Source organism: Euleptes europaea, chromosome 14 (assembly GCF_029931775.1).
Source record: "Euleptes europaea isolate rEulEur1 chromosome 14, rEulEur1.hap1, whole genome shotgun sequence".
NCBI lineage: Eukaryota > Metazoa > Chordata > Lepidosauria > Squamata > Sphaerodactylidae > Euleptes > Euleptes europaea.
Window position 1 is genome coordinate 27009614 of NC_079325.1, and position 21296 is coordinate 27030909.

At 42.7% G+C, this 21296-nt stretch overlaps 1 protein-coding gene across 1 annotated transcript; it reads right to left on the minus strand.

The window, feature by feature from the left end:
- Positions 1 to 331: 331 nt before the first annotated feature.
- SLC39A14 (solute carrier family 39 member 14) lies at positions 332 to 19406 on the minus strand. The gene is made up of 8 exons (XM_056860399.1): positions 19143 to 19406; positions 16749 to 16935; positions 10027 to 10196; positions 8508 to 8630; positions 5845 to 6027; positions 3897 to 4104; positions 1603 to 1787; positions 332 to 764 (listed from the first exon to the last, which is right to left on the minus strand). The coding sequence occupies exons 1-8, from the start codon at positions 19404 to 19406 to the stop codon at positions 618 to 620; spliced, it is 1467 nt and encodes a 488-aa protein (XP_056716377.1). The 3' UTR covers positions 332 to 617.
- Positions 19407 to 21296: the final 1890 nt, after the last annotated feature.

Consider the following 21296-nt stretch of genomic DNA (forward strand, 5'->3'; position numbering starts at 1 on the left):
ATTAGTTTTAAAGGAAGTATGGGGGGATTATGCACCCGTGTGTAGCAGCAAACACCACTGGAGAAGAGGCATTCAATTAGTCTTTTAAGAAAATGTATTTTAAGCAGGCATTTTGTATTACACCTGCCCAGTAAACCTTTTCAACTAGGGCACATTTTGAACCAGTTTAATAGATGTTTAAATAGAGCTGTGAGCTAATATTATTCTCTTCAGCAATTCTCATTAACTGTGAACAGATGGGGGGACAAGGAAGAGGGAGGTGAGCTCTCCAGCTTTCAGACTAGCATACCAGTTGGAACAGAAAGGGTTTTGCTTATTGCTGCCTACTGTCAGTCCCAAAAGGATGCAAGAATTTTAATTCCTGTGGATGAGGCCCTTAAAAAACACCCGGAGGGCAGTGAAGGAGAATGAAAGAAAGGGCTGCTATGCTAGGAAATGGTTCTTAGGTCACTTAATCCCACAGCAAGGAATTTCATCAATCACTGCAGGTCAGTCAGTAAGAAGTCTATGAAGCAGGTTTCACAAAAGGGCCCTCTTCAGTAATCCTTGGCATTGCAAGTTTACATGGTCCATATACCTGCAGGGAGAAAGATCTTCCCAAGCACCTGGGCAATCGTTTATCCAATCTGGATCTGTCCAGAATACATGGTGAGCAGCAACATGATGGTGAATCCTGTCAGCAGTCCTGCATTCTGGATGGCAAAGGCAATCAAAGCACTGCCGTTCCTTTCATCTTCTCGGCTGACTTCGTTCATCTCTGGGAACTTATTGGACAAGGAAAAAATTATACATTTTTTTCTATAACAATAACATGCTTTTCCAACAAGCTTGTACTGCAAACCCTATACAGCATTTCCTGCCACGTTATTTAGGAATTGATCTGATACAGACCAAATGCACAAGCTTTAAAGGCCAAGACTGCAATTTGCTGGTTTTACTGCTTTCCATGGGACACAGTCATGACTTCAAAAATACAAAGGAATGCAGAGTGGTGTCCTGTTTGACTGGGACAATATGACCCCAATCCAGCTAATTGTCTCAGTGCAAGACACTGCATGTCAGCATGCTTTATAGAATTACAAGTAGACCTGCAGAGGGGTCACTTAATTCAAAGCAACAGCAAACAAACGTAGGCTCTTATAGGAGCATGTTACCTACTAGGAAAATACCCACTAATGTGATTTTTTTAAAGCAGAAGTGAAACAATTTACCATAACAGGAATGGCAGGGCAAAAAAAAAAAAAAAAAAAGCAGAGAGTAATGGCAGTAGCAGGTTGGAAGCAAATATCAGTAACCCACAGGGATGCTCACCCATGTGAAGCTCCACCCCACAGAGCAGCATGCATATGCCCAGAACAGCAAGGGATGACTTATTATGGGTTGTCAAATAAATGCCATTTCTGTTTTTAATCCCCACAACTGAAATGTTCAGGAATGAAAGCAGCAAACGAATTCTTTTCACCCTGAAGACATTTCTTGAAACGGCCTGAAAGAATGAGCCCAACAGAGCCCAAACCACAGCAAACCATTTAGAAGCGTGACTTAGCTGCAAAGAAGCATGCCAAATAGCTAAGCAGTCAGCCTGGTCTGCCTGTCACTTACCATATCAGCCAACGCAATATAGAGAAACATCCCACCAGCTAAAGCAAAGATCCAGTTGGCAGAGAAGTGGCTGCCAGCCAGTATCCCAAAGGCCAGCCCAATATAGCAGCAGCAAGCCGAGATGAAGTTGAAGAAGAGAGCTTGCTGGGTTGTCATTCCAGCATTCAGCAGAATGACGAAGTCGCCTGCAAGGGTCAGGATAAACAAAAGAAGTTAGCAAGAGCTGTGCCAGCACGATCAAACTTTAAAGAAGTCTCCTGCCCAATTATAGCATTTATGTTGTTAATATACTTTTTGATTTTTTTGTGAGATCACAAAAAACAATAATTTGTTTTTTGGTCAAACAATAAACCTTGGATGATGTCTCTTGACAGTTTAAAATATAACCTATACACTTCAAAATCCACAAGAGTTTCATCAACCCATTTCACGCACATTGGGCAAGCACTGCGGAATAAAAGGAAGGTGGCCCCAAGTCACTTGGTAGCTAGCCAGCAGGCCCAAAAACAGAACTCCAGTCCGTTTTCACTCTTAGATACATAGAGTGATGAACCTGCAAGGAGTCTACATCTCCTGCCCCATCCCCTTGAAATGATGTAGAAACTTCAAAAGTGATCTGTGCTCAGAGGAAGCTAGCTCTGCTGAGTGCTAGCTGAATGTGAAAATCACAATGCCAATCATCTGCCTAAGTGTTTGAGTTGGAGCTGGGTGGTCTTTGTGTGTGTCGATGGAAGGAAGGAAGGAAGGAAGGAAGGAAGGAAGGAAGGAAGGAAGGAAGGAAGGAAGGAAGGAAGGAAGGAAGGAAGGAAGGAAGGGAGGGAGGGAGGGAGGGAGGGAGGGAGGGAGGGAGAGAAAGAGAGAAAGAGAGAAAGAGAGAAAGAAAAAGAAAGAAAGAAAGAAAGAAAGAGAGAAAGAGAGAGAGAGAGAGAGAAAGAGAGAAAGAGAGAAAGAGAGAGAGAGAAAGAGAGAGAGAGAGAAAGAGAGAGAGAGAGAAAGAGAGAGAGAGAGAAAGAAAGAAAGAAAGAAAGAAAGAAAGAAAGAAAGAAAGAAAGAAAGAAAGAAAGAAAGAAAGAAAGAAAGAAAGAAAGAAAGAAAGAAAGAAAGAAGAAAGAAAGAAAGAAAGAAAGAAAGGGCAGGGAGATCCAGAGCCAGCTCACTGTGGGAAAATCTGCTCCTGGGGAGGTATTATATGTCTCTTCACCCTGAAACACTGTATCTGCTAAGTGTTACTAATTATCCTGACAAATCTTCAAACTGGGGCAACTGTCCGATTCCCCTTTACGCCACCACTTAAGCTTGCCTGGCCTTAAAGAGAGATAGATTTACCATCATCTCAGGTACACAGAGCAAGCTTTTAATAGCAGAAGTTACCTGGTTTTAGAGACACAAGCGTTAAATCTGCTTATCTTATCAGTTGCCTCACAGGTGGGAGCATTAACAATCCAACATTCCACAGTACAGTCAGGTCTGCCCCAGTATACTTTGCCATATTATCTGGGAGCTGCCCAGTAACCCCCCCTCCCAAGTACTCTGATATTACTAGGCATTCTGGAGTACATTTCTCTGTTCATACACTTTTTTTTTACTGGCACCCCTAAAAATATTTGACTCATGCAGCCATTCAGCCCTGAGTAGTAATCTGTTTCGACTAACACCATTTTAAGAAGGGCAGTTGGAAAGAAGCTGTCACTTTTTATCACCTTTTATTTTCCACTTTCATTTCCCCTGTGACTTATATACCACTGATGTTTGCCTAGATATTCAGGACACTTCTATTCTCTCTTAAAGAGAAATACATTAGGTGCACTCCTATCAGGCACAGGACACAATAATTTATTAGAGAAAGTGTGTATTAGAAATCGCTATTTCACATCGGTTTCTCTAGTAGAGGTTACCAGTTTGTGCTGCCCCTCCCTCATTTCTCAAACAGCTGGCCACATTAAGACCTTAGCCTCAAAATAATCAACTTCAAGTTTTTTCCCCTCCCACTGGCAGCAACCCTGCTTTTAATAAGACCTGCTCAGTATTATTCTTCAGTATTGCTCTCTGCCCAGGCTTTATTGGATCACAAGGCTAAAGATCCATCCGTCTCTAAGATGGCAGATATATTCTTTCCCCACACCTAGCCCTCCACAGCCCAACTATAAATTCATGAAACCATTACTAAGAAACAATGCTGCCACTTAGGAATTTTTGCATACATGCTTATATCCAGTAGACATCAATGGAATTTCTGAAAGTCACACTCAAGTTTATTTCCTTCAGTTTCAATGTATAATTTAAGGAATACATACCTAGCTCATGAGGAAATTCTTCACAAAAAATGGCCACCGAGGTGCTAACCCCTTGGAAGACTGATACAGTGAAGGAGGCACCAATGGCCAAGCCGTCAATGAAGTTGTGAAGGCCATCGCTCAAGGTGATCATCCAGGCCAGGGTGCCAATGTCAGAGTAATGCACGCCCTTCAGCCAATAGCATGTGCTCTGAGAAGCCTGAAGGTCCTGGAAAGGGCATATTAAAAAACCAACATATAGACAGGAGCTTAGTAACTGAGAATAGAGCTTCCCAGAATCCTGCATATCTTAAATACACGGCTGGAATGAACCAACTTTGCTCATATGAATGTTGTATCTGAAAAATGTAGGCTGTTATCCAATGAAATAAGATTTATGCAGTTAATTGACTAAAGTTTAACAGATTAAATCTACATACATCTGCATATGAAAGAGCTCTTGAGAAACAAAGCTGAAGTTTTCAAGAAGTCAAAGGTAGCCCCGTGTAAAGTGCTTTACAGTCATCTAACAGTGCACTGGCAATGTCAAGGATAATCTCAGCAAGGTAATTTCTTTCCATTAAAGGATACTGTTGGCATACTAACCAAAGAATTACCACAGCCACCAACAGATCCAGCAGAATTAATAGGGTATCACTATGTCTCTCCCAATATATGCTGTGACAGTAACTAGGGTTGTTTCTGTGCCAAAACTCATGGTCATTCAGCACCCACTCAAGTACTTTACCTCAAAAGAGTAAATTTGCAACCAGCCTTTGTGTACATTGAGTTCACAAAGGACTTCAGAAGAGGTCTTGACTGCCCCTCTTAAGTCAGTTGGGACCATTCCCTCTCTTAAAGAAGCATTTATAATTTATTGGTCCCTATTGATCAACCCCTCTCAGGGTAGATGTAACCAACCCAAAAGGGCAAGGCTCAAGTAGGCAAGTTGTAGAACAGATCTTTTGAAACTCCCTCCTTGTGCCCAGGCTGCAGTAACTGAAGTTCATGCAAACTGATCAGACACACAGTCAAATGCACTGGAAACGTATGGTCACTCTACTGCCACAGGAGTGGCAACAAGCAGAGCAAAAAAAGAATGACTTCTCATTCTTATGATAGGAGATGCTGAAACACAGATCTAGGTTAACTCACAGAAAGGAAAGTGGAATAGAGAAGTGAAATGCTAGCATCCTAACTAAATGAACATTAAAATGTACAGACTTAAAAGCTAATCAGATCTGAAAAGTTGAAGCAATATGCATACGCGTAACCATTGTGGCATCAGTCTAAACCACACACCACTGCCAGGCTAGTACTTGTCGGTCTAGGCCCCTCGCAATTGACCAATACAGCAACATATTGTTGGAGTACACTGAACAGGATGCACTCATCATGAACGTTATAAAGGGCTAGTATAGGAGGTAACATTCCCAGTCTCCTAGTTATTATTAGAAGAGAGGAAGGAACATGCATGCTCTTCTCTTCCTCTCGCAGTTTAACAATGGAACTTACACGGCATTTTATATCAAAACTGACCATGGTTAACACTAACCAGATTCCTTCATAGCCATGGTTTGCAATCCTAGTTGAAAGTTTCATTTTAAACGCTGGTTAAAAGGGGAACCTGATTAGTTAAAGGGAGGTTAAAGGGAGGGGAGGTTAAAGGGAGGGGGAACTTGCAGAAGAGGAAGAGGAGAACCTGAAGCGTACACTCCTGATCACAAGACCACAGTGAGGATGATCCAGAAAGGTTTCTGCACCACACCAAATGCATGATGTATACCATGACAGGATCCCCAAACCTTTACCTAACAGAACACACTCTGGAACACTAGACCCCATCAAGCTGGACCAGAGCACTCCCTTGGACCAATATCCATTTTAATCCTCCATTCTTTAAAATAATCCAATTTCCTTCCAGCTGAGAACGAAGCAGCGTACAGTAATAGTTTAGATATCCACTGACCTGAACAGACAAGGAACCAACAATCTTCTTATCTACGGATGGATTCTTGCATTCTAGATCACTATTCCTATGAGGGATCATGTGATCCAAATCCCCATTCTGAAGTTTCTCAGTGACTCCCTCTTCCTGGTCCTTCTTGGAAGGAAGGGTCTCAGGGCTGTAATGGCTGTGACCATGATGATGCTGGAGATCACATAAGACAGATTTTACAAAAAAAAATAGCAGAACCCATACTGTGCAATCACCATTAGGTTGTAGCTCTCAATGTCAATCATTGTAGTTGCCTATAATGAGCTGCTGCTTCCCTTGTGACACCAAACAAAATCCTTTTCTGGTTCTTCAGTTAAAGAAACTCCCATAAATATTTCGGTATCTGCAAGTTTGGCCATCATTGTTCATAACTATTTCCTGATCATTAATAAATAAGATTAGATCTCTATACTGAAACTTGGGGCACTTGTTTGCTTTCCAATTACAAGGGGGGGATCTATCCCTACACTCAGACCCACAAAGGATATTCTTTTTTGTGCTAAGACTACTTAGGTTTTAAAGGACATCCTGGCAGGATCATCAAGGGCTTTTTCACTGAACCAATTATTGCTGAATCACTGAATCAAACTCTTTATCTCACAATTCTGCTTATGAGGTAAGATTTGTTTTTGCAAAAAATAATGTTAACTGGTCCATCCAGTATTTGTTACCGTGGTTTGTTCAGCTCCCATAACTGGTTGTTTTACATTTGTTTTGACTTGATTGTTACGAGCTGCAAACATTTGAAATGAGATAAGGTGAGCTGAATCAAACACTTCAAAATAAGGGTCCAATCCAGTCTGTAGCCTACTCAAAGCAACTCATGTACATAACTCTGAAGTAGAGCCCTGGTGGATCAGACCAGTGGTTTATCTAGTCCAGAATCCTGTTTCACACAGTGGCTAACTAGCTGTCCTGGAGAGCCAATAAACAGGGTATAGAGGCCAAGGCTTTTGCCTGATGTTAACTCCTACCACTGGCATTCAGAGATCTGGAGGAAATGCTACTGGCAGGCGGAAAGTCTGATCCAGGATTTAAGGTGTCACCCACTCTGGATGGGGCTGCTCTCCCCTTGAAGGAATAGGTTTACCATCTGGGGTGCTCTTGGACGCAGGCATACTGCTGGATTAGCAGATGGCAGCTATGGCCAGGAGTGCTTTTACCAGCTTCACCTGGTTAGCCTGCTGCTTCCTTTCCTGGGCAGAAAAGATCTGAGAACTGTGGTAGATGCCCTGGTTACATCTCGGTTAGATTACCGCAATGCACTCTATGCGGGGCTGCCCTTGAGATATGTTCAGGAACTTCAATTAGTACAGAATGCTGCAGCCAGGATGTTGGCAGGAGTGGGTCATAGGGACCATATCACTCTAGTCTTGGCCCATCTACACTGACTCCCAGTTTGCTTCCCGGCACATTTCAAGGTGCTGGTGTTGACCTTCAAAGCCCTATAGTTTGGGACCAACATATGTGAAGAACCACCTACTCCCTTATGAACTTGCCTGACCACTATGGTCATATTAAGAGGCTCTGCTTCGGGTACCCCAGCCTTCTGAGACAAGCAGGTGGCAACCCAGGAGAGGGCCTTCTCAGTCACGACACCAAAGCCCTGGAACTCTCTCCTCAGGGAGATTTGTCTATCCCCTTCTGTTGCCGCCTTCCACCAGCGTGTGTAGACTTTTTTTTTTTTGCTTTGTTTGGCATTCCTTCAATCATCTTCCTTCCTAACCAATGTTTTGATTGCTGCCTTTATGTTTTGTATGTATTTTAATTCTGTTTTTAATTGTTTAATGATGTGTGTTGAGGGGTTAGTTTGAAAAGTTTTAAAATGTGTTTTTATCATGTATGTTTTAAATTGTTAACTACCTTGTTGGCCCCTTGAAAGGGCAGAAAGTTGGGATACAAATGTTCTAAATAAAATAAATAAAATTATGAACAAACCACAATTTGTTTGTGAACATCTGAAATCCTTGAGCTCATGAGCTCATTCCCCACTCTCACCCCCAGCCATCTCCTTGCACATACGCTGCTGAGACTGAAGACTTCCAAAACTAGGAAGTCTTCAAACAAACCATAATTTTTGTGATATTGAAATTTGGGCCCTTTAACAATTGGGGTTTGCTTCCTGTCTACAAACATGGATTTAATCTTCATTCAGAATCCCAGTTCATGGAAAAGATGCAAACACTTCCATTTGTGTGACAACGAACTGTGATTAGAATCAAGAGTTCCTAACCAAAGAGGTTGTCAACTTTGGCTCTGCAAACAAAGAAGGGTGGGAATATGCAAGTCCCGAGATTTCGGGCTTGTTCATGGCACGTTTCCAGCATCTAACCACAGCCATCAATGAGTTCAGTGTAGTTAAGCATTTTGTAAGCCACCTTCTTACATGGATTTCCTGATAGGATTCCTATTTCTACTATATTATGATGGGAAAACAGAATGCTATTTGCTTTACCTCGCTACTCTTCAAAAAAACCACTTAGCTTTTCTTATTTCTTTTTGAGGCTAACCAAACATGCAACCATTTGTATTGAACTGGAGATCTTCTCCAAAAGTAGTCATCAGTAAGCAATTTCCATCTTCTCAGTCCAGGGGATAATGGTCCACTCCCCTCAGAACCAGCCCCACCTCACCTGATCTTTCTGTTTCAGAAGCATCTTCAGTATTTTCTCTGTGAAAAAAAACAGGTAAAAGCCTCCAAAGACCACTGCAGATTTGGAGACATAATAGTCTTCCTGAGGATTGAATCCAAAGGCCTATAAGAGGAAGAGCAGAAAGAGGAGGTAAGCACAAAGAATATCACGTGTATAGGTTCTACATGACCTCCCTCCCCAGTTTAGCTCTCTGTCCTCATCTTTTCTAAGGGAAGGCCTGAAAGGGAACATAAATGTTTTGCAGAGGTTGTCACTTGACATACAAAAGCATTCCCTCTGATGGTAGCGGGCAGCAAGTCCCTTGAATTCAAATTACCCACTATATGAAACTACATACTTGAGAACATTGGAAGTATTCCACTTGCTTTCTAAAGCAAGAAACCATCTGGCCAGCCCCTTCATTTGGCAGCCCAGTTGATGTATCTGCAAATGTTATTCCAGCTCTCCCCACTCACTAGTTCATGTTGGTGTCATGTGCTATAGTCTTTATACTAATACAGTGAGGAAAAACAGGCTCTGTTTGTTCTAGATCAGACAGCTGCTTTGCATCAGACACTTTCAATACAAATGGAAAACACCACAAGCACGAGCAAGCTGGAATTGGTCAGGCTCAAGCACTGGAGAAATCCACATCACAGGCACACTCCAGAACAATCAGATTGCCTCTCACTTTTTAAAAACATTTAAAATAAGGATTCACGTACAGATTGCTGTAAACCTTAATGTTTTCTGAGGCTTGGAAAAATGGCAAAGGGTTATCTGTACATTCCAGGACTGTTTGCAGCTGCAGAATGTGAATTGCCATTACTTGCCTTAACAGTTAATCATCTGCATGCAAAACCAACAGAAATCAGCAGCTGAGCTGAGAATGTGTAAAAACATGTATGTGGGTAAATATATTGCGAGCTTAATGCTTAAATGATGAATATAGTTAAATGGTTACTTTATTAAATGAAATTTACATCCTTAGTTCAGACCTCTCACATGAAACCTTTTCCTTGCCTTATCTGGCACCTGCTCTCTAGTACAGAATTCAAGTCTCAGATAAAAGAAAGAGGCTGAGTACCTACTGCTCTCGTTATAAAGCAAATTAATGGAAGCCTTTCGGAAAGAATTATACAGGTGATTGCAACACATCTATAAGCTTAACCCCAGCACTGCACACAATTTATCAGGGTCCCATCTAGGCCAAGCTATTTTACATGTCAGAAATAAACGAAGGCAGATGATGAGAGGGAAGGCATCTTGGCCATCTTCTGGTCACTGGGTGTGTGTGGGGGGAAGGTAGTTGGGAGTTTCCTGCATTGTGCAGGGGGTTGGACTAGATGACCCTGGTCCAACTCTATGATTCTATGAAGGCACCATCAAAGGCTGCTCATTACTCTCCCTGAAAGTGACTGTATCAGAGCCCCACCTGACTTTTCTTCTCAAACCACAGGCAGCACAAGACAGACACAGACAGCCAAACAAGGAAGGCCTAAAGGCCCTTGGATCATACCTCAGGAATGAGCTGGAAGAGGGCGTTGGAGTAGAGAGTTCCAATCGCCAGAGCTATGAAGTAGAGGAGCAGCCGCTTGTAAAAGGTCTTCTTCATGAAAGGCACCACACAGGCTCCAACCAGGGAGCAGAGGGAGATGACGGTCACACAGAGGAAACCGTAACCCCAAACTGCAGTGCAAGTCCCAACCCCAACCCAGTTAAACCACAGGAGAGAAAAAAATTCCAAGGGAGCGGAATTAGTACAGGAATGTGAAGGAATGAATTCACACAAGACAGAAGGGGGGGGGGAGAGAAAAAAGGATAACGATTAGCGATTGTATATCCATTTGGGACCAATCAGGCATGCTGGAAGTGTACTGATGTGCTATGGCTCTGGAACTCGGACACAGACATCACCAAATGAAACCAACGATCGAGTAGCTCTAACAGCTGATGATGTAATTTGCATCACAAGGACCTCGGCCCTTTTAAGTATTTTATAAGATGTTTTTGTAATATTTTATCAAAGAACGTTTGTATCAAAGTAGTATTCAGAAAAGAACAGCTTCTTCTCAGATTTTGTACACCCTCTGCTGAGTAATGGTTGCTGTCGCCACTCTATACCATGTACCTCCATCCAACAGAGGATCTTCACAAGCTCCATTAGTCACAGAGTTGGAGCTTTCAGAAAGCAGCAGAGTTGAAAGCACTGCCCTCCAGACACAGCCAGTGTGGTTGTCTTCAGCCCAGCTCACTCACAGTGCTTTTCAGCTGACTCTTGCATCATAGGAAAGTGTCATAGCTCCAGCGCCATATGCAATGCTACAGTTTGACTCCCAGCATCCCATACACTTAGCCTCCATGCTCAGAGCAGGCAGGTTTACAGTGGAGGTGAAATGTATACAATTATTTCCAATTCTAGATCACAAAAATTATCTTGTTTTCAAACATTAATTCTCACAGCAGGGTTACCATTTTGGAACTGAAATTACCAAGAATTCTACAAGAGGGATTGCACTAAATGATGCCTTGGATAAAAAAAAGTAAAGGTCCCCTGTGCAAGCACCGAGTCATTCCTGACCCATGGGGTGAATTCACATCCCGACGTTTACTAGGCAGACTTTGTTTTACGGGGTGGTTTGCCAGTGCCTTCCCCACTCATCTTCCCTTTACCCCCAGCAGCAAACTGGGTACTCATTTTACCGACCTCGGAAGGATGGAAGGCTGAGTCAACTTTGAGCCGGCTACCTGAAACCAACTTCCATTGGGATCAAACACAGGTCGTGAGCAGAGCTTGGACTGCAGTACTGCAGCTTACCACTCTGCGCCACGGGGCTCCTGATGCCTTGGATAGGCCGAAATTATCTGTGCCAAAAGGAAGAAGTGAGAAAGCCAAAAGGGCACAACTAAATGAACTGATTTCTGCCTCCCATTTTGGAGGTTTGAGGAACTCACTGGATTTATAATCCCAAAGATTATAGCAAGTGTAAAGACAAGTGTCACACCTGCAAATTTAAAGGACCGTGGAGGGGAAATACAGAACAGCACTTTGAAAGTTGACAGTAGAATTCATGGTTGTATTTAAGCAGCCCCAAAGCCTACAATTAAACCAAAAATTAATTCATAATTATATTTGGCAAAGCCCATCAAGGCAACAGGAAACTTCTGTACAAATTACACAGATGCTAAAAGAAAAAAACAGGAGAAAAATTTACAATTCTAGCATAGTCTCTCAAACACACTGCATTTGCATTCCTTCCTTCCACTTCCATAAAAGCCTCTGCAAGCTCCAACCACATATTTCTCCCCATTGAATGTCACTAGGCAGCATCCTACTACTCTGGCACAGAACACAGAGCCTTACTGCCACCCCTTCCAACTACCAGAAAGATAATTCTAGGATCACAGAACCAATGCAAAGGAATAGGCATGCAGGTTGCAGGGGAGGGGGGGCTAGAGTGAGGATGAGCAAGGGGATGGAATCGCTACTCCTTCCTCTTCTGTACTTGTCACCCCACCAAGGAATAGGGGTTGATTTTATCCCCTTGTTCCTTCTCAGCCCAGCCCATTGGCCACACGGCTGTCCCTCCATACAGATTCTGCAACATCAGGGAAAAACTTTCCAAGGATCAGAAGGGTCTGCAGAAAATCTGTGCGTGGATGGATACATGCCATCAGTTAGCCCACAGAAGAAACTTGAGTGCTAGCAAGCCTCAGTCCACAGAAGTGAGTCACTCTTGAATCTACATTAACATGTACTTCCTCCTTAAGGTGGCTGTAAGCAACACACATTTTACCTAGCAAGGTTTGGCTGGAAAAGGATTTTCCAAAGAAATGCCTACAACTTTGAAGGCAGGCCTTGCTACACTTCCAAAGAAATGCTGTTCTAGCAGAAATAATGAAAAGGCTAGATCCTCTCAGTATAACCACACACACAAAAGAAAAGAACTCTCACCACAATCACAACCAGCTACAACCAAAATTGGCAAAATCCACAAGGTGCATTGTAGACACAGTGTTCTTTTAGGCAGCTGAATTAACAGGAAGAGAAGGAAGAACAAGGGCATGAGATATGAAAAGCTTGCTCTTTTTTCCTCTAAGCTCACTTCAGAATATTTCCTGATGCTCAGAAGGGAAAGATCATCCTCAAGAGCTCATGGGGAGGCGGAAAGTTATTTCTTCTCTTAGCAGTTCTGTAAAGATCAGGAGAGAACCTAGCTACCTAAAGAACTGGAAAAAGTGGAGTGATTGTGACTAGATCTGAGCGTGTATGTGTGTTTTACTGCACCTCTGGGAGTAGCTGGAACAATGCGTTAGAAAACAACGTCCCGACGGATAGTGCGATGAAATAAGTTAGGACCCGGGCGAAATAGACCTTCTTGGTGCAGGGCACGATGAAGACTCCAAGGAGGGCAGCCACGTTAAGCAGCGAAACACTGAGAAAGCCAAAGCCCCATACTGCGAAACAAGAAGAAAGGAGGGCCAGTTTACCCACATAAGTGAAAACGGGAGGGCCCTCTAGATACGCTTGCAGCTGCAAAGACTTAAGATGACCCCACTGGATATATGGCCTTACTGGGAGTTTATAAGGGACAATTGCAGAACAGCTACAGCTAGCACAAGCTCCGCTGATATATCATCACTACTGAATTGTTCTAGGATAAGCTATTCTGGATATCCAGAATAGAACAAGCTATTGTTCTAGGAGCTATTCTGGCATACACAAGGTAGAAATAATAATGCCGATAAATAGAAGTTGTGAATAAGGATTTCAGGCAGCGTAAATATTAGACTTTGACACTCAAGACAAAAAAATTAACAGATGCTTTGGAATTCTAACAAACCACTGATATTCAGGTGAACTCAATTGGGGGGGGCATGCTTGGGAAATAGCCATTTTGAAGTTTGTCAGCCAGAGAACCATGACAAAGAGTGATTTGTGTAACAAATGCTTGAGATAGAAAGTTCAAATCCTTGTTTTTCCATTAATTAGAAACACGCCTCCTCCTACAGGTACTTACTGCGAATGATAGGCAAGTCTCTGTTGCTGAAGTTAAAAGCTCCAAAGAACAATAAGAAAATAATCCTTCCCCTCATTTCTGGAATGTTTACCATGTTGCACACCTATCTGGGGTTGCTTGGAACATTAAACATTTTATAGGCAAGCCAATGATTCTCAGACTCCAAGGACAGAAAGGATACTGAGGCAGGTAGTGCCTTCATACCTTATCAGCCAAGATGCGGGTCATGGATTCACATGAGATTTTTGGGGATTACCTCCACACCCTCGTTACTGCATCATCTCAAGTGACTTATGAAGGAAGCAGCTTTTGAAGACCCTGTTTCCAGGGATGCCAACAGGCCTGGAGAAAAATGTCCTGTCCTTTTAAGAGGCTTAATGTGTGGAAATTGGCAGCTGAAGCTTTTGATTGCGTGGAGATAGATGTCACCTAGTAAATAACATCCAATTAAGCCTCTATTAAAGGGACTGGCCATTTTTATTTCCAGACAGTTGGCAATCCTAGTTGCCCCCTGTGCAAGATTTTTGGAAGAGGTCAGAGAACCAGTTCTGTACCTCTTCTAATGTAAATGCTAAGACTGCTGCAGGGACATCTGTGGGGCATATAGGCAGTGGCAGGTGCTCCAGAAGGCAGAGTAACTTTAGAAGCACACACAACCCATTCGAAAGGTTCTGAAGAACATATCTAGGACTGACTATAGCTCTCTTTTATACATGATGTAATCATGTTCTTGGCTGTTACATAAGGTGCCATCTGGTCCTCGGGGGAAAAATCAAAGCATGAAGTGTAATCTAATGTAATCCTTTCAATAAGGGATCCCTGGACTTTCACACATTTCAATAGATATCTCCCCACCACAGCCTTCTGAAAAACCTCCAGACAGGCTCCATAGCTTCACTGGCCAACTTGTTACGCTGCCGTTCAAGGAAGCACTTTGCGATATCCCAACTAAATCTCTTTAGCTACATGCTGGGCCCGTTCTTACTTAGTCCTCCTTCAACACTCCTGATGTTGTTCTTTCCTATGATGATCTTCTAAGGAGTTGGAAATTCCCACCATGTCTCTGCCTGGGATGGAATATTAAACTGCTGCTCTTTGCAGGCATGCTTCCACTCTCAAAAGGATGGAATAATTACTTATCAGTAAGAATCCAAACTGGGAGCATTGAATTATGAATAGAAGGGTTCCAGCTTGCTGCTTATAATGGCAGGCTGCTGGTCAGTTGATCTACCCCCTTGTGAAGGGATGCAGCCTGTGGCTGGAATCCCTTCTCAGTACAACTACTGGCTGGAAAGGACTCCACTCTGCTGCTTCTAACAGCAAGGTGGAGCTATTCCTCCCTGTAGCAAGCTGGAGCTATTCCTCCCTGCTTTTGGGCAAGAGTACCAAGCTGGGGTGCTCAATCATGATTAGATCCCCCAGCATAGTTCCTTCTGAGGCAATAGAGCCAATGTTCCCACAACATGTGTTCAGACATTGTGCAAAAACATCCCCTGAAAGGGAATCATCTACAAAGGAACTCTCATTCCAACAACCAACCCTGGAAATGAGGCACTATACAGGATCTGGCATGGACAGCACCTAAATGACCAATTGATTCTGCCTTTCCATATGCCATACACATCTATTATATTACTCTTGGCTGAATCAGTTCCAGCTTATTTCTACCTTTCTGGAAATGGGGCAACCCAAGTAGATACAGTACCTCAAAGGTTTCACCAGCACCAAGTAAACTCTGAAGAAAACACAGATATTTAATCAGTATCAGTGCCTATTTCTGAAAACCAAAACAGCATTTGTTCTTTTCCTTCCCTTTTTTATTTAAATGTAATTCACGTTGCACAGCTGACTCAATCACCTGTAAGAGATTAGATCCATCATAATCACTGGCTTCCCTGCTAATACCAAACTCTGGGGAAAAAACCCTATTATTATATTTCCCCCCCCCCCATGTATTTGAGATATAATATTTTTAATCGCTTTGCTTTCTGCCCTGACATGCACGGCAACTCTGTTAATACAGCTGTTAAACAACTGCTAGTCTCACATCATAGTTGCCACGGTTCATTGGCTGACAAAGGACAACTGATATAGCAATTTGCAAAAAGGCTTTGGATAAAAGTCTTGGGTTGGTGCTGTTTATTAACTACAGACTTCCTAGCTACCGGCACCTTCTTCAGTGATTGACAGGGAGGTTGCTCTTGCTCAAGTAAAAACTGAAGAGCGAGAGGCCTCAAAGTATAGCGAACCATCCCTTGAAGCTGACTTGCTGTTCTGCTTCTGCACTGTGAAACGGTATAGAAGGCATGCATTGCTTGGCACAAATTAAAACCACAAAACCTCCAAATCATATTCGGCAGCAAGGGTAATGTCTAGACGGGCCATTCTTCATAGAATAATCTTGGTAACCATATTTGTGGCATTATGAAATGCCATGACTATGTAGCCTCAAGAGGGAAAACAAACTAACTATTCTGGCCTTGGAGAGGCAATGGCTATCTTATGTGTCTCCAGAACAGAACATACACTTTTACTGGGGAGTTCAGGGGTTTCAACTCTGTATAGCTCCCAGAAGCTTCTCTTTGCAAGACATCCAAAACTGATGACTGAAACGTTCCCACATCCTCCAAGTCAAGCTATCCAGAACATGGACAAAGCTTATTTGACCCACGAAGAACAGACTTCTGATTTGGGGGGGGGGGTATGGCTTCCCCTTATATCACAGTGGCTTCTTTTGTCAGTTTGACAGGATGGATTTTGGGGGGTCCGAAAGGAACCTTGTCTCAAACTAGCACTCTTACAGGTTTGCCTTCTCCCAGTATTAGAGCATTCTTATTGGAAATACCTTTATACCTTGTATATTATGACCATACAAAGCAACCGAGTTATTACCTTTAACAATGGGCACAACTGGACTCTATGAGGTCTAAGAGAAAGATTCAGTTGCTTTTGGTCTAGAAGCCCCGCTCCACCACCATGCCTCTCCCAGTCCTAATGATTTGTTTGATACTGTTGTTGATGCTTCAACAGGACAGGATTTAAGGGCAAGTGCTATCCTGCAGCTGAATGAGGAAAATCCATCAAGAAGAGTAATTTACAGTTCAGGTTGATGCCTCATGGAAGCAGTGACAAGCAGCATTTGAAAGATGCTCTCAGGTAGCTTGCGTTTCAAAGATAAGAGGTAGTTTCAGCTAGTTCTGGTTGTTTTGTAACTACACACCTTCTGCAGAGCTAGGTTTCCCTTCTTCTGTCTGTTCGTCTTCTTCATTCTCCAGGTTCTCCGACATGCAGGCCTTGGACTCCAGCTGTTGCAAGATAGTTGGGCAGAAATCCTTGAACTCGCGCTGGCCAAGCTGGGACCCTTCACTCAAATTGTGGGTGGCAAAGAGCTCTGAGGAACTGAAACACTGCAGCATTGAAAGAAAGACAAGATGAGAACACCCAAGTTGGGCATGTAGGCAGCATGGACATACCCTGGGGCTCCCCTGCCATCCTTACAGACCCACATTCTCTCAGGTCTTCTGACTGCCATCCCGTGGCAGATACCAAGGACCAATTCTCAAACCATTTTTTCAACTCCTCAGTCCATGCAGCCATCCTTCCCCTCTCTGCACAAACTGAATGAATAAATGGAAATAATGTTCCTGTCACATGAACTATGTAAGAAATCTATGTTCATGGTGACCAACGCAGTACAAGAAACTAGCTTTCACCAGCTTCCACCTCATTTTGTCTAAAAGCCATAAGCCTCTCACATGTGGAATTTCCTATCTCTCTCACCAATCCTTTGTAGGGTGCTAGAAAGACCCTCTTGCACTTGATATGTACAATCAAAAACCTGCTTTCATCATATAGATAGCCCAGCCATTCACAAGTACTTGGCGGAGAGTTGCCTTCTTAACTTTGTTGTGATTGGCTGTCTCTTCTTTCTCTCTTGTTAGCTAAAGAGACACTCTCTCAAATCAATCCAGAATGCAAGGTTTCTGTCTCTTGAACTGTTTAAGATTGGTTCTTGTTAGTCGGAGGAGACATTAAGTATATTAAAATTTTTGAAGGAACTGTGGTTGTGTTCTGAATAGATGTGCTTCAAGATCTTTAGAAAGCCAGACCGCATGGCTTCCTGGGAGATTGAATACTTAACACAAAGGGACTCTCTCTACAACACAAAGTAAGCTTTAGAATCCTGCTGGATTTACATCTGGCACCAGTCAGGATATGGCGTTTTCATTTCTTTCTTTTATTCTCTGCTCTTATGACTACAGTCTTGAGAACTAACAATTCTAACAAAACAATAAAATAAATAATAATAAATACAACTAGGGCATCAGGTTGCCCATATCTAACTATTAGATTTGATTACATGGGGGGGGGGGGCTTACAATGGACTGGAAAGCTAACCAGATCCTTTAGAAAGGGAGAGACAAACATGGTTCTATGCCTATGAAATTTTGTACAGTCCAATAGACAATGGGGTAAGATGTCAAGGCTCCCTGTCCCACAGCTACAAAGTCTATCAATAAATGAAATCCTCCCAGTGGCCAAAAAGTTCTGCCACTGGGATTGAATTAAGGAGAGCCAACAAAGGAATCCCATCTGTATTTGGGGACCGTCAAGTAATCAAGATAAACTGGGCTGGATTTGGATACACCAATCCCAAACAGAAAGGAGAACAAACTATGGGCTTGGATTCCTGTAAATAACATGCTTTCTTCTATTCCTCGTTCAGTTTCATATAAGGCTGCTGGTCACCTAAGGAGAACCAGCTGTAGGTAGCAAATGTTTGGGTTTTTCAATAAAGGAAAGGCAGACTACCTGGGAAGTAGGGATTGGAACTACAGAACACTCAATATGATTCCAGGAGCCAGGAATCCATCCGCCACAGCAGTACACTACATGAACATTCAGTCTACTGTTGGCAGCATGATACAAGTGTGATGGCTAAATAAGTAGAGCTGAGTCCCAGAAATCACTGTGCGTACATGAGCTCTTACAAAAGGCTCAAAAAATAAAATACAAGGTAGTGCTTGCTATGGTCTAGATTGCTACCCAGTTGGGTTCAATAAGGTGATTCTGATTTCCAAGTGGACTAATCGAGTATGCCTGCCATTTGCAAGGGGTGGGTGGGTGGGGGGAATGAACAATTAAGCAAGCATACTAAGCAACATTCTTGCATGCAAACCAAGTTCTATTATTTACTTCTTAAATCTGCAGGGAACACAGGGACAGTTATCTGCTTTTATCCTCCCTGCTAACTTGGAACCAATTACCCAATAAGTTTCATGGCTGAGCAGGGATTCAAGGCCAAATGTCCCTAGCCCAGGTCCAATACTGACCAATACACTGACTCCAACCCAAAGTTCCTACATATGCTTTATAGCTGCCCCCATAACAATTTTCCCTTACACCGTCCAAATATGGAGACTTTACACACCCTTCCCATAGATAACAGAGCCCATACATGTTAAAAGGGTGTCCTGGTAAGTAATATGCCCATCTGATTTGCCAGCCTGCATTGTTAGTGTTGGAGGGCTCTGAAGGATGACAAAGGAAGAAATGATGGGTCAAGAAAATGATTTGGGCTCAACAACAGAAAAGCAGCCACACAGTACATTACCAAGGAAAGGTTTCTGTGCTGCTGCTCTGCATGGGTAATGTTTTCCCGCCCAACTCCCACATCGAGACGGTTCAACAGAGCTTTAAGCTGCTGCAGAGTGAGCTTGTCATTTTCTCCATATCGGAGGAAGAGGTCCTGCACGAAGGAGGCAGCTGTGATGGGAGGCTGTGACAAGGCCTCTATGCCGGCCCATGCATAAGAAGCAAAAGTCAGAAGGCAAAGCTGGAGGAGGTGTCCTCGGGGTCCGGTGTTCCGAAACATCATGACGATAATGTAAAGAAACAGACGTGTTCTTGGATCAGCGTTGCCGCTCGCTGCATCACAGTCCCTGCAATCCGAAACACACTTGTATTTAATGGCAACCGTTGGCTGTGCCAATAAAAGATCAGAGGTATCCTATCCTTAATGTTGCCAGATCCTGCCAGATTCCCCATTGCAGCATCTATCCTTGAATATACGAAGTACCAGGACAACATAAATAAGATCACCAGCAATTCTATACCTTTCCTATTCCTTGTGCTGCTTTCACAAGGTACAAATTCCAGTGGTACAGCCATGTTAGTCTGTCACAGCAAACACAAAAGGAACCTTGTGGCACCTTAAATGCTAATGGAGAAAAAGACTATTGTGTAGATTGTCCCTTAGCCTTCACACTTGTAAAACGGTTTAACTCAAAAAGCAATCGTCACAGCTGCTGTGAACAATTATCACGCAGAAATTTCATGACCTTTTATCCTACTATCCATAATTCCCCCCCTTTTGCTGTGCATATTTTTCTGCTGAGGTTTCATTTAATGCATCTGACAAAATAGGCTCTAGCCCACAAAAGCTTGCAATGTTAGTCTTTAAGGTGCCATGATTCCTTTTTGTTTATCCCAAGATACTTACATCTTGAAGCCAGGACTGCATTTGCTCCTTAAAACTAAGAAACTGTCGTCAAGTTAAGAGACAGTTGCGTCCTAGCCTCCTTCATACTGGCAGCAGAAAACATCAGTCATTACACTAGTAGATTCTTGTAAACTCCTTTTAAATATTTGGCTATCCAAATTTTCCTTAGCACTTGTTTGCTTTGCAGACGCGTACAAGCATCTGGATTAGAAAGAGGTGAATGAAACAGAATGGCTGCTGTTGGCTTGCAAAAGGTCAGGCTGAATCACCCTGTGCAAACAGAAAGATGGGTCTATGTTCCAGACTATTTTTGAAAGGGAGCTTTTAATCCAAAAATCACTGAAGCAGGATTGCACAGTACCTATCCGGCTAGGGACACACTAGTTGGAAGAGGCCTGAGGCAATGCATATCAGTACACCGTATGATTTCTACTGGGCAAATGAGAACAGAGCAAAATGGAATTTTTCTACCTTATAAGCATGTGTGCATCAGAAACTTTTTCTGCGCATGTGAGTCTGCAGGAGGCTATTTTTCAACTCTTCACCAGAAGAGTATAAATGGATCTGCTAAGAATTGATGCCAAATCAAGATCTGCTGATCTCTGTCAGGCCTGTTCTTACCTGCTTTCAAGGCAGGAATTACACACTATTTAGCATATGCAGCAGCTTTTTTTACTCATTATACCGCTCAATCTTAGTGCAAGACAGGGGGAGCAAGACCCCCAACCCCAATGCACAAAGGGAGAAGTACAGCTGGCCTGCTAGGCAATTGATTAATTACTAGACTGTGGTCAAATATTATCAAGTATTCTTGAAGCCAAAAATGCCACTGTGTTAGTGCAAGCTTTCCTTTCCCCCCCATTCAGTTCATGTTGTCATTTGTTAACAAAACAAAAGCCTGAGTGAGGCTGCTGGCCTCCCAGCCTTGTAGCAGCTGGGTGCAAACCTAGCAGCATCATAGCAAAGCTCCCCTCATTGGTCCCGTTATATGTACAGGATTCTGCAAACAATAACACAAGCAGTTATCAGTCACTGCACAGAATTGCTCACGTAAATTGATTAGATTTTAAAAGAGTTCTTTCACAACAACAGCTGAAATTAATTATTGGAATTAGCATAAGTATCATACTGGTTGATGACTAAAGTATCGTCTGTGTTTTAAAACAGATGAATGCTATAAAAAATACTTGACCTTTTTTTTAACCCTACCCAAATGAAAGCAAAGAGGCAGACTAATTTGTTAAATTATACTAGAAGACTAGGAAT